At 39.8% G+C, this 14,224-nt stretch overlaps 1 protein-coding gene across 3 annotated transcripts in view; it reads right to left on the bottom strand.

Moving 5' to 3' along the window:
* epha4l (eph receptor A4, like) overlaps positions 1 to 12,617 on the bottom strand; it is a 65,118-nt gene extending 52,501 nt beyond the window's left edge. The window contains exons 1-3 of one of the 3 annotated variants that reach the window (XM_055028002.1): positions 12,259 to 12,617; positions 10,560 to 10,627; positions 6,913 to 7,576 (exon numbers count right to left, since the gene is read on the bottom strand). In XM_055028002.1, the coding sequence (XP_054883977.1) occupies positions 6,913 to 7,576; positions 10,560 to 10,627; positions 12,259 to 12,355 (829 nt within the window). In that variant the 5' untranslated portion in view covers positions 12,356 to 12,617. The remainder of the gene's footprint in view (positions 1 to 6,912; positions 7,577 to 10,559; positions 10,628 to 12,258) is intronic. The other 2 variants (XM_055028001.1, XM_055028003.1) reach the window with 2 other exon arrangements.
* Positions 12,618 to 14,224: the final 1,607 nt, after the last annotated feature.

The raw sequence follows: 14,224 nt of genomic DNA, 5'->3' as shown, positions 1-14,224 counted from the left end.
AACAAAAGATCTGGATGCTTTCTGCTGAGCCATGACTTTCAAATTATATTTAAAAGAATAAAAGTGGCTTCAAATGTCAGTGCACTGAAGAGGTAGGCATAAAAAATTAAAAGAGGAACAGTGAAGGATTGAAGCGCTAAATGATAAGTACCTGCTGAATACTTTCTGATTATCTAACCAGATTGATAAATGTTTCACTGTACCATTATTTATTTATTCCAGTTTTGGTAAAATACACACTATCAGCTGATACCCCATATAAAATTATGATGTGCTTCTTTTAAAAATAATGAATAAATAAATACTTTTGCTTTTTATCATTTATCCCCATTTTGCTTTGACTAAACAAAAGGAAAATAAAACTAAAAAATATATTTTACTTTGGTGAGCTTGTTAGGGTGGTTGTGCAAGTTTGGGAGATGCAAATGAATTTGATAATTAAGTAATTATTTTGATTTATCCAGTTTTTCAGTGTAAAATGGCCTGATTTAGAAATGTAAGCTATGTGGTTGTTTAAATGCACTGCAAATGCATCAGGTTGAATAAAGTTGTACCATAAAGTGAAATGCTTTAGCGTTGAGTAGCTGTTTTGAAAAAAGAAACTTATGAGTTTGAGTACCGCTTTCTCCCTTGCTACATGACAACATGCCTTCAGGCAAGGTACTAAAATCCATATTGCCTGTCGAACTGTGTCTCAGTGTATAAATGTGTGTGTGTTCTGTCGGTGGATGCGGCACTGGAATAAAAGGTGTCTGGAGAAATAAGTATGACACGAAAAACACTATGCAAACTCAATCCATTTATGATTTCAATCTATTTTTAAAAACTTCAGAAAACACCTCTTTAATCAAAATTTCCGATCTGATTGAGTGGTTCTGAACCATGCGTTCTCTTTTATTAGTCAGTTATATTTATTGTTGAACCGCTTCTTTGCAATTCACTGTGTAAGATTTATTTAGAATCTGCTAGTAAAGCACTTTGCTGAAAATGATGCCATCTATATTAATATCCAAGGATTATTTCTAAACTGCAAATCAGGCCGGTGTTCTTTATTTAAAACCTAAGTTTGACATATTACATATATTTGCACTTTCCCACAGCAGAGGACAGGCGGTTAAATAAAAAATAAAAAAAGAATCCGAATCCGAAACAAGGTTTTGAATTTCTTTGGTTCTAATAAATGAGAGGTTAAAAAGGGAATAAATAAGTGGAAGCAGTTTTTTTTTTTTTTTTTTTTGCAGCACTGCGGTAATACACACGCGCTGCGGTATGCTCAGCACTATCAGCGCGGAACACGTTCTATCACTGATGGCTTCCTGCCCTGAACAGGGGCACGACGGGAGAGGGTGGGGAGGTGATTTGGGGCTGGAGAAGGGTGTTGAGTGCCGAGAACTGCAAAGAGAACAAATACTGAGGCGGGTCGGCCGGCCGAGCAGGAAAAACTTTTCAGCACCTCAGCTAATGATGTCTGAATTACCACCAGCAGCCCCTCCTCCAGCTACTAAAGAGAAGATTTGTGCATTCAGGAGATTTTAGCTTCAACATTTAGGAGAACAAACTATTAAAAATGGCTTAAATAATTATTTCAGGAGGAGTGGGGGGGAAAACCTCATGGGATATTCTGTCCTCTCTGTCTGTACCTGTTGTTCTATCCTGCTTTCAGTTGGTAATAGATTCCTCGCCTCTATTCAGCAGCACAAAATGAGCGTCTCTGGTGGCAGAGAGAGTGATGAGTACATTCACCTCTATCCTCCTGCACTCAGCTTCCCTCTGACTGTAAATGCATCTGCTGTACATATGCGTGAGTGTACTCTGAGTTTACTGCTTACCATGTCATTTTGCACATGTGCATGGCAGGATATTCACGCATAAGGCCGTGCATGTGTGTGAGCGGGCACATTGATTTTCCTCTTTCTCTGCATGAGACTGAGCATTTATAATTGGAGTTAGAGTGAGCACTCACAAGTGTCACTTGTGAGTGCACGTCTGAGAGAAGAATGACGGGTGATGATGTTCAGTGTGCTGCCCCCCCACAATCCCCCACCGCTGAAGGTATAATCTCATTATTCAGCCCACTTCCTGCTGCCGCCACCACAGACAGGCTGACAAACACTAACCACCTCGACGGCCGGCGCAGAGGGAGGGGAGAAAAAGGGAAGGCGCGAGAATAAAGACAGTGTCAATGGGTGAAAATTACTAACAGGAGCTCGGGAGAAAAAAATAAAGGAGTATAAAAAGCAGAAGAGATGTAAAAGAAAGATAAATGCAGATAAGGGATCACTGAAGCAAAGGGAAATTTAAGGAGACGGATGACATGGAAGAGAAAGAGAACAAGCAAGCGACTAAGCCGGCGTAAAAGAAGATGCAAATACCTAATTTGTGCATATGCAGAGGAAGGGGGGGGGGGAGACATGGGATGAAATGGGAGAGGGAGAGTGAGTCTGTGTATTTAAAGCCATCGGGGACCGGCTGGCTAAATAGAATTACGTGGTGAATTTAGAATGATGCTCCCAAGCGCATATTTAAAACTGTCAACAGAGGGAGAGAGAGAATGGGAGACCCAGATACACACTCACAATGAACAGAGAAATTTCATCCCTAAAACCTCTTAATCCAGGACCACTGAGGGCTTCCAGCTCAACAGAGACAGCTGGAAATAGTACAGGAATGAAGGGAAGGGAGCAGGGGAACATCAGGTGAAGAAAAAATCCCAAACCAAACTGACTTCCCATTCTGTTTAAGCTTTGATCCACTCATGCAGGTAATACAAGCAAAATACAGAATGGTGACATAATGCAGCTAGTGAAGTGTGGTACTCATGTAAAATTTGTAGTAAATTAACATCAAGAAACATCTAGTCAGAAAAAAGCTGCAGTAATCTTTAATTTAAAAGAATTGCATTAATTATGTTTGAGTAATCAACACTTTAAGTGTAAAAGAAAAAGCACAAACAATATTTTAAATTTCAATCTGACATTTAGAGCAATGCTTGAGTAAAGTTTAGGTTTGGATTTTTCTTCAGTAAATTGACTATAGGTCAAAGTCATGTCCAGCCTCCAGGATCAATAGAAGCTATCTTCCCGACCATATAATTTTTTTAACTGCATTAAATCAATTGTAAATGTACGTTAAAAGGTCTGAGTCAGGCATGCAGGCTTTTAAGCAGTTCTGTAATACTAATCAACTTTGCTCTCCAAATACTTCTTGAGCTTCTAATTGTTGGGTTTTCAAATATTTGGTCATATTTTCTTGTGGTTTCACAGGTCATCTACAGAAATATGCCCAAATTAGAGAAGAAGATGTTTAGCATGTCAACAAGAAAGTAGACCAAATATAATAGAAGTGTGTCATGACTGGTCCAAGTGTCTTCTTTTTTTGAAAATCATAATACGGTCTCAGTGTGAGACTGACTGGGTAATCATTAGCCTCTAAATATGCTAAAGTTAGCATTAATCTTCCAACTGGTGCCAAAAAATAGTTTTAATTTTACGGTTTTTAATCACATTTGTGCATTTATTGTTTCAATCTAAAATAGCTGAATGAAATAGAATATAAAATAGATTTTACCATTGTGAAACATTGATTAAATTTGTTTTAAAAATTGCATTTAAGTTTTTTTTTTCTTCTAAGCATAACCATATATAAAGACTAGGATGAAACCACAATAAATAAACTGGTCCGACGTGGACTGAAGAATCGTAAACTGATCAAAGAAAAATTTTAAAACAGTTTTTGATTTATATCATCTTTGTACTTTTTGTGAAAATGAAAATACTTTAATATTTTGTTCCCACAAAAACAGTACTAAAATGTCGTGGTTTGGTTCTCATGAAAACGAGAATTATGTATGGTGACGTCTTGTGAGCGCAATTAGTCACACGAACATGACAGTGTTGTCCATGAGACTCATTTATCCAAACACATTGCAAAATCCTTCCAAAAAAATTAAGTACACATACTGAGCGGGTAGGGAATGCAATTGCCGACAAGAATCTCACAAAGGAAACAAAAGACATGCTGTGTGTTGACTGAGATGCAGGAAACCTGTTCACAGCTCAGCGAGCAAGCAATCTGCAGTGTCACATGAAACTGTTGATGCCTCAACAAGGCTGCATCCTCAACATACACAAACCTATACAACATGATGGCAAATAAATCATAACTTCAAATCCGCTGATTTTAATGAAAGCACACATGCCTGCTATGTGTGACTATTGGAAGAAAGTTTTTTTCTTTCAGTATCAAAAATGCTGTAGAGGCAATAATTATGTTTTTATAATGGCCTACAGAATCCTTACTAATGTCTTCCTCCAAATACTTCATCTACCCTGCAGAACCTTCAACGGTAAAGACGCTCCTCACCAGATGAGGAGCGAGAGTCCTCCATGACCTTTATCATCCCTACAGAGCATATGGGATGAGATGAGGGTAGTGAGGGTGAGGGGCATAGTTAACAGGGAAATGGTTCTCGAACACAAACAGACAGACTCCTCTCCTTAGAACAGGGGGGCCCTGAGCCCTCAGTTGCTCTTGGTTGTCCCTCTTGCCTCGGCCTGGGGGTACACCATACTCACCCAGGTCTATGTTGAGTATAGTCTCACATACAAACTCTACCGACACAGCTGTCAAAATCCTGATGTCTTAATCAATCCTGGATCCACAATCCTGTCAGACAGGGCAGTAAGATGGATGCAGAAGGGGGCAACCTCTGACCTCAACCAGGGGAGGAGAATGCAAGTCTTCTGTGCCCCATAAGCTCCCCCTCAGCTCCCTTTTCTCCCCAAACATCACCCTCCTCAGTCGGCTCTCCTGTCACCCAAACAATGATGGAGGAGAGTCCATTCATCTTAGGCTGGGAACCAGGGGCCAAGGTGCCCTTGTAACCTCACGCATACACAGGAAGAGAAAAGACACACAAGCCTACAAACGCACACCTTCTAACAACGATACTATGCAAGCACAAAACACCTTTAAGTATGAGGCTGCACTACTATCTAATCTAAGTGCACACTGACCCAGTGTTTAGTTATATTTTTTTCAAATCACAAAACACACATCAAGAAAAGCAAAACCCTCAGGTTGGCCTCGAAAACCACCCTGCCCCCAAAACTAGCTTCTGTCTGAGTTTCTTGGTCAACATGTCCTTTAAGATGTGGAGCCATTCTCCTATAGAGCCTGTCACTTTTGGGAATATTAACCAGCTCATCAGTGCACTTGAGAACCAATACTGAGCAGCACCTTTTAACCCAGGAGTCAGTAGAGTTCATTTGCTCAGTCTGCACTCGAGACATGTCACCCAGAGTATCACTGCAAGTGAAATGTTAAAATATAAACATTGTAACTGAAGCTAAAAGGTAATGGATTGGCTGGCATTGTTAACTTAAACACAATCAAGGAGCTGCAGTGATATGTGAGCTAAATGGATACATTGGCTTAAAAACAAGCAGTGTCAGAATAGGGCTGGAAAAGTATAACAAGACTGCATTAGTCCCATAGAATCTATAGTTGTGTTTCCATACAGCTTTCTATAGTGGCTACTTTTCTCAACAGGAATTACTCTGATAAGGACACTACTTCCATTTCTAAAGAATAGGATCAGACCTTACTTTTTCCAAAAATTTTGGTGGTATGATCACAAACTGCATTACAGTGTGCCAAAAAAGCATTACATCAGCTACGCAACTAACCATGTTTTGATCTCCTTACTTCAGGAAGGAAAACCTGGTGGGAATCAACTGAAACCAGTAACAGGGAAGCCTTTTTTGGCCATATATACGAAAAGAACCCCCATGCCCCATCTGTGACTACTTGAGCCCTTTTACCCGTCCCCACCCCCAAGCAGCCACTGGCACCCCTAAATCACCAGACCTGTTTGTCATGCAATTAGTTCTCCAAGATAAAGGCTCCCTCGTAAATTAGGAGAGGTGTAGTGGTCCGTCCCTCCTGTTAATCACCCGTGCCCAGCCTCTGACCCCTCGCTGCTGCAGCTCACTGCTTTTTGTATGTGATGGTGATGGGCTTGTTGGAGGTGTCTACCAATAAAGCAGTGAAGCAAAACTGGCATCCGCCCTCCAGGACGGCTTACAACCCTGGGTCAGACTGGTAAAACACTCAACACGATCCACAAAAAATAGTGCTGTGCCACATGTGCTTCACTTTACACTGGGCATAAAAAACAGACAGAAGACTGAGCAAATATGAAGAAATTACAGAAATGAAAAAGAAACTAGAAGAGGAAACTCTAAAATTAAGTTTTAATCTTTGCTCAAGGTCCAAGTTTAGAGTCACAACAATCTGATTTTGGAATAATTGTCCAAAAAGGATAGTCCTTCAAAACAAACATCGCCATCTCAACCCAATCTCACCGCAGCATTTTCACTCCTTTCAAACATGCTTGGAATCGTAAAGCCTATTTCACTCTTTCCCACTTTTACCAAAGCTGTCTATCTCCATTTCAAGCTTTGGGCTCCATTGGGAGCAAGAGAAAGAACAGGTGGGGTGAAAGACACAGCAGTAGTGTGAACCAGTTGGAGCTCTACGCTACACTCCCAGTTTCACCGGTTCTCCTGGGATACATCCCATTGCACAACACCTCCCAGTGGGCCTGCTAATTACTCCACTTACAGTCATCATTACTTCTATCACACAAGCACACCATGAAAAGACTGGAAAAAGCAAGTGAGCGAGGAGATAAAAATTTCCCGCAGCTTGCTAGGTGGATAAATTGAGAAAGGAAAGCAGAGGACAAAGACAAAACAAAGGGGATAGAAACAAAGAATTACAGGTGGGGGGAAGGGAACATTACTAAAGGATGAGTGTGATCAGGATATGAGGGGTTAGTTTGATGTAAACATTTAGAATTAGGTAAAAGAAAACAGTAAGAAAGTAAAAAAAAAAATGACAGTTGTTTACCTTGGCATTCTGAATTGCGTTCCTCATATCCAGGGTTGCACAGACAGTTCCCTATGGGCACCAACCACTCTCCATCAGCTCCGCAGTACATCTTAGGAACTTCCTTTTCTTCCGAATTATCCACACACGAGCCACGAACTTCCACCAGCGATGACGTATCAGCCCCAGTGATAGTATCAGGAAACTGGGCTAGGTTTCGCACGGATAGTGGACATTTCTTGTAGAAGACCCTAACAGAAACAAGGGCAATGCATGCTCCAACATCCTGGAATGCCAAATAGAAACCCTTCCGTGTCAGGGCACCCACATCCCGGACCTCCGTGTTCAGCTTCATGATGCGATCCCCGATATCCACCTGAGTGAAGCTCTCATCTGCGGCAATGGTGTCTATCTTGGTGAACTGGTTCTCCCGGATGTAGCGCTCCTTGTCATTGTTGGACTCGTAGTAGTAAAGATTGAAGGTTTCCTTGCAGGTTCCCAGGACCCCTGGCAAGCTGTTGCAGTCCCGCAGGGTGAACTTGATCTCGATGTAGACACGCTGGGCACCTCCACGGGGGATCCAGTCAGTACGGAGCCAGTTGTTCTGATTTGGCTCCATGACATTGCACACCTGGTATGTACGGATGGGGATGTTCTTTTCATCCATAATGCTTACTTCCTCCCACTGGAGAAAGGCCAAGACAAAAAAATGTAACAAAAATAAATTAGACTTGATGGATCTTACAACTTATGTTGTATGCGACAAACAATAATAAAAAAGTAGTAAAAAAAAACCTGTTAAGGTTTAGGGACATCTGAAAAACATCTCATAATCATAATGGGCTATGCAATGCTTAACATGACTATGAGGTAATGTAACCTCAAAGGAGCATTTGCCTGTTTTAGTCAATATTTGAGCTGACTGCTTAACTTAATGCATGTTTTATGAATTACACCTAATGGACTTGTTAGCCCTTAATATGGAATCACAAAGCCACTTTTATTCACTGCCTTTACGGAAGTATCAGAAAGAAAGAGTGTGTAATGAGGTTTATGCCTCAATGATCTTCAGTACAATTACTTTAGGAGTGATACAGAAAAAAATCTATTCCCAGCTCACACACAAACATTGTGTGGATGTTTAAGAACATTAGAGTAGTTATAAAGGAAAGAATGCCATCACCGCATTGCACAGATCCAGAAAGTCTTTGAACAAGTGCTAACGATCTAATGGGCTTTGGCCTGCTTTGTGTCTCTATAATCAAGAGAGACCTGTAGACTGAGACGCACATGTTCACTGAGGTTAGCATGAACTCATAAAGAGAAGGGAGGTACTGATGTGAGGTGCATGGATTATTTTACCCTGTGCGATTTGGCTTATTTTTGCCAAAGGGGAGTGTTTGTTTTACTTACGATATAGTTCCCCCTCTCAACAGAGCACTGTTGAGCAAATATGGACCTCATCTTGAGAGGCTCAAAGCACTATGCTTTCCTCAAGTTTTTTAACTGTGTTTTAAAAAGAGTCTTTGACTGAGCCGGACTGTAAACAGAAGCAGACGAGCCTTTGGCTGGCGTAGCTTTCGCTATTTGGAAAACCATACAAAAACGAATAGAACCGGGATGATGGGAGATACGGGCGATGCTGGCAGATATGACTCAATGGCTAATCGTAAACACTCTGGATTAAAACCTTATTTCCCAGGAGATGGAAGGGATAATACTAAATATAGCTGCAGCTGTATGATTTGAGAAAACGTCTATCACTCCCTGCTGTTTTATTCTACGTTGATCCCTTCCCTTTGCATCCCACACCCTCCCACCCTTCCCCTTTTGTTGTGAAAATCTAGCGCTGCTGAGATAAGGCTGCCCCTTTCCCTGATAGCAGGAAAGAGGCAGAATGAGATCAATTGGTCATAATGAGAGGGTGAGCGCAGGCTCGCAGGAGCTGCCAGGACCCTGTCAATCAATGGTTTGTGATAAGATGGCCGATAGCAGGACCCAAGCGCAGCTCAGAATTGTTTGTGCAGGGTCAAAAGTATAGCAGCTAACATCTGTGTCGATGATTTTAGATTCAGTAACAGGCCAAATTGTTGTAAATGATATAGTTTTTCTTTTTAAACTTTATATGGTTCACTTGTGTTTCTCTTTTTATTTGTGCAATTCAACTAAAAAGGAGTGAAAAGTCTTTGTCTAATGAAAGCCACTATTCATTCGGATTCTTGAGGAAATTAAACACATTATCAAAATGTACCCTTTGTAGAGCTGGAGGAGGTGCCCAAATTTTATTTGTGCTTTGATATCTAATATCAGAGGCAGGTAGAGTGGGGTATCACACATTCAGTTGACCCTTTTCCTCTCTGGTTTGTAGCCGGAGCTGGGGCTGAAGCCCATGGCACTTTCCGCCTTATTCATCAGTTCCAGAGGACCCTCTCTAAGCTGCCAAGTTCCCCTTCTCTTTCTCTCTTCCTCTTTCCCTCCCTCCTCAACTGAATGGTGGACAGGGATATAAAGTTTCTCCACAAAGACCAATTCAATACGTCTATTCAGGAAACCTGACACCCGCTGCAGTATCAGCCCCTGCATCTGACCATTACGGAGTGGTTAGAGGCAAGGGGAGCAAGCAGAAAGGGGAGCAGGGGTTTCTGGCATTGGAGATGGGGGGTTTGTGTGGGTTCCTGAAGCAGACTCTGGAAACTCATGGGACCCTCCAGGTGTACTGAAGTGTCTCCACATGTAAAGTAAGGTCTCACATTTTATTTGATCAAAATTTTTGGTTTACCTTGAATGAAATGATCTCACTCCAAGGCATGGCCTAGTTACTGTCTCAAAGGATGCCAAGGTTTAAAAGTTACATTTTCAAATCCGCTCAAATTTACCATCACTGAAGTCTGTTTAACGAGATGCCAGAAAAAGTGCCAGAGGGAGTTTTGTTATGGTTGTCTGGAGCATTGGGTAACACAGAATTACCCCACTTCCACCTGTTGCTGTGCACAGCCAGTCAGCTGGCTGAAACATGGCACCTACATTTTACATAAAGGAACCCCATCCAAAACTCTTCCTAAGGTAAAGTTATTATAAGTAGGTAACTAAAATCATACTGTAGGCTGGCTACCAGTGCAGATAGCCTGACTAAATTATCACTAAATATCAGATTCTTAGACTTGTGTTACTCTCTGAAGGATAGAATGACAAGATATAACTTAATTACTTCTAAATGTAGTCCCTGGTTGCTGGAGATGTTTTCCAAAGTTTTCCTCAAGTTTATGTAAAAAACAAAACAAAAATAAAGAGCAAATAAATATATGCTTAACTGACATTAATATTTGATTATTTATGCAGTAGCTTGGATAACCGACACCTTTCTACGAATAGATCCTGCTATTTATTTGAATCTTATTTGTTTTCAATTATTTATTTTTTTGTTTTGTTTTAATATTGTGGCATTTTTACTCAAGGTTATTATATATGACAATCCCTGTGCCTCGAAGACTGAATACCCTGGCAGATTAGACAAATGACAAATATCCAACCCAGATATTCCTGAGATGGTTTCACCAGGAAAAAACTCTTATCAGGGGGGACTGTTTATTTATCGCACCCGCCTCTCCCACACCTCCCGCAAATAATGGATATCTTCTCTCGGTGGAACAGTTTTTTGCCATACATACCCCTCCTTCTGTCGGGTTGGCGACCCATCCCAGCTCCCCCTGTACGGCCCTGGAGTCCAATAACGTGACTGGAAAACAAGAATGGGAGACGTTCAAGCATGGAAGTCTCAGAGTGTCCGCACAACACCAGCACAGCAAGAAAAATGGCTTCCTAATTTTCACCCAAATAACAGTCGAACTGAAAAATACCCGCACATGTGAAATATCATTGCGGGCAGGGAATTAAAATTAAATTTGCTGTTGTCAATGCGTATGTCGTGTTCTGCGTAATTTCCCTGCTGTGATTGCCGCTGACTGATTGTCGTTGAGGAGAATGATTTATAGCGATTGGTGTATGGCTCTCAATTGTTTTAAACGTGTTTCATTTAAGCTTGGAGATGTTCCAAATGCAGATATGAAGAGTCTAAAATTAAAACAGATTAAAACAGATTTTAAACATAACATAATAGCTCAATAGAGCATTAATCGCAATGAGTTTTCTAGACAAAACGGCAGCAAGTAGTGTGCGTAAAATGTCTCATCTCCTGCACCGAAAAGCTAATTTCATTAAAGTACAATATGCAAATGTTGTAGATTAACAGAAATTAAATCCATGGAAACAAAAGTGTTAAATCTTTCTCATGTAGAAAACTAAAATAAGTGTAAATGAGTGCGTCTGTGTGAGTCAATGCAGAATGAGAAAAATATTCTGAAAAAAAACAAAAAAACAAAAAGAGACGCTGCGCGAAGAGAAAGATGTCCATCCCAGACAGGAAAAAGTTAAAGCCAAACCATCTTGGTGTAAACATTTTGCATTATTCCGACGATTTTATTGAACCTCTTTATATATCTATTGAACCTCTTTTATATATATATATATATATATATATATATATATATATATGTATATATATATATATATATATATATATACATATATATATATATATATATATATATGTATATATACATATATATATATACATATATATATATATATATATATATATATATATATATATATATATATATATATATATATATGTATATATATATATATATATATATATATATATATATATATATATATATATATATATATATATATATATATATATATTTTTTTTTTTTTTTTTTTTTTTTTTTTTTTGTTTTTTTTTTTTTTTTCCCCTATGTATCATACATATCTTACACGCGCAGGATCGCGCATTTGAACTTTTTTAATTCGTCGCCTTCTTCCTTCAAAACACAAAGTGACAGAGAGAGCGATGAGCTCTCACACTTCTTGGTCCGGAGCTCCTTTCACTCTCATTCTGGAGTTTTTGTCCTGAATTTTTATTTAATGTAATTTTTATTCACACTTTGCTGACAACATTTAAGCGCAATTTGTCTAGAGATCAGCTCAGTTTTTTTTTCTTCTTCTTCTTGACAAATCAGCCTGCGTCGGGACCACAAGCGAGATGTGTTCATGCACACAGGGTCTCCATGCAGCCGAGACGAAAACGAGCAATGCGCATTTGGACATCTCTTACGCGCCGAATCTTCAAGGGAAAAAAGTGATGGTCACTGTGTTTTCCTTTGTTAAACTCTTTGAGGGGCCCCCGTGCAAACGCAACGAGGGGCCAAGGAGTGCGAGGTCTGCGCTGCGCAAACACAAGCACAGGGACGGCGCGGAGCTGGGAGGGTGGATGAAGTCTAAAGTCTGCTGTAGTCTTCTTACCTTCATTTGGTGGGTATATCCGTGCCGATGAACCGAGAGTAGAAATCCCAGAAATAAGAACGGAGACCGTGAACAAAATCCCTGCCATGAGTGCCATTTGCGACGCGGCTTGGCTTTTTCCTCTCTTCTTTTTCTCGCGTTTCTCTTCTCTCTGGTCCCGCTCTCTCGCTCCCTCTCTCTCTCCCTCTCTTTCTCTCTCATACACACACACACACACACACACTCCCACTCTCCCTCTCTCTCGTCCTCTGACTTTCCCCAGCGGAATATGGGTTTGAAGCGGACAGCAGGAGAGAGACGCACCGAGCGATCCACAGGCTGGAGGCGTGTCTGTGCGCCCTGACGCTCACTTCGACAATTCAAGGAGGAAACTTCGGGGACAAGGAAGCGGGGTGCAAATAATCATTAACTGCTCCCCTATTCAAGTGTTATCAACCCCCTCACAGAGGGGTACTGCAGGGTGTTTTTTTGTTTGTTTGTTTGTTTTAAAAACACATGATTTTGTGAGTTGCCAATTGGAATCAAATAATGAACTGTAAGCAGATTAATTAGTTTTATTCTGCTCGGGAACACCAGCTCGTCTCTTACTTTACATGAGCAATCAAAGCTACAAATAAAGCAGTCGGTTCATGGATGAGGAGGAGTGCGTCTCTTCTTGTCCTCTGCGCTCATCAACAGTCACACTGTGCTGATCCTGCATGTCTGCAGTCCGAGGTGAGCCTCATCAGCCCGAGGTCGCCACCTGGCGGACAGATCGACGCCTGTTCTGGCCTCGGAATTGGATTAAAGAACAAGCAGGAGCGTGACCTTCCCTTGCATTACACGGTGATGCACTTTGTAAAAATTGACACGAGCTGCTCTGAGATCGGTGGCAAACCTTTATTGAATATTGTCCCTTTGTCTTTTTTTTACACTATAAGGAAAAGCACATTGCAGAAGACATCAAATATTCTGCAACATATCTAAATAATAATAATAAATTAATGTCAGTTTCTCAATGTCATGTTGCAAAGTGGTTAAATAAAAACCTTAATAAAAAATTAGAAACATAAGCTGTTTGGATTTGATGTTTCAGTATGTCAACAGAAAACAGTATAGTGATATGTTTAAAATGGTAGTACAACAAATGATTGTATTGATATAACAATACAACCTCTAATAGTTTATTGTGTTATCATGGTGTTTAATAGTGGATGATATATAAAGTCTATGTAACATTCCCTTATATAAAAAAGCATATTTCCTTCTTACACTATGACATTAAGTTGTGAAAATATTTTTCTGTTTTAGGGCGAGTTAATAAAATCATTAAATAATAATTAAAACAATTATTTTTATGGCAAATAGCTAAAATAAATGAGAAAGTCAAGTCATGCAATTTAAAGACGATTCTTGAAACTTTATTATTAGTGAGTTCTGTTGTCTTCCATTTGCAACAAACCCTCATGACAAGTTTTTAATTAAATAAACTGGGGCACAATTTCTAGAATTTTCAAGGCTAACGCTGTGTAAGCATGTCCAGAATTTAATGTGTTTTTTTTTCCATTGTTGTTAACATAGGATTTCTTTTGAACATCAGTCTTTGTTTTCAAATGGACAATTGCTATATTTCTTTATAAAGCTAAATTTACAGCATTTTTTTGTGATTTTGAGCCACAGCTTTTCACAAGATTAAGCATAAACTGAGAGACATAAATAATTTCAGAATTTCATCTTGTCAAACTTTATTTTTCTTACATGAGATTTATCTACTTTTGATTTTCAGAGAAACATTGTCTTTTAGCAGTTCTGCTAAAATATCAAAAATAGGATCAAATGCTAAAGTACTAATTATTAAGAAAGTGAAAAAGATTTCATTGCTGAGATACAGAATCCAATTCCCTTCTTGACTGGCACCATTGCACCTTCATGGGCATAACTGTTCAATGAGATGATGCCTTCACGCATCCAGAAATTGTACACAAAG

This window comes from Poeciliopsis prolifica, unplaced genomic scaffold (assembly GCF_027474105.1).
Source record: "Poeciliopsis prolifica strain line A6 unplaced genomic scaffold, Auburn_PproV2 SCAFFOLD004, whole genome shotgun sequence".
Taxonomy (NCBI): Eukaryota; Metazoa; Chordata; class Actinopteri; order Cyprinodontiformes; family Poeciliidae; genus Poeciliopsis; species Poeciliopsis prolifica.
The sequence above is the reverse complement of the archived record's forward strand: the minus strand, read 5'-3'. Positions and strand labels throughout refer to the sequence as shown.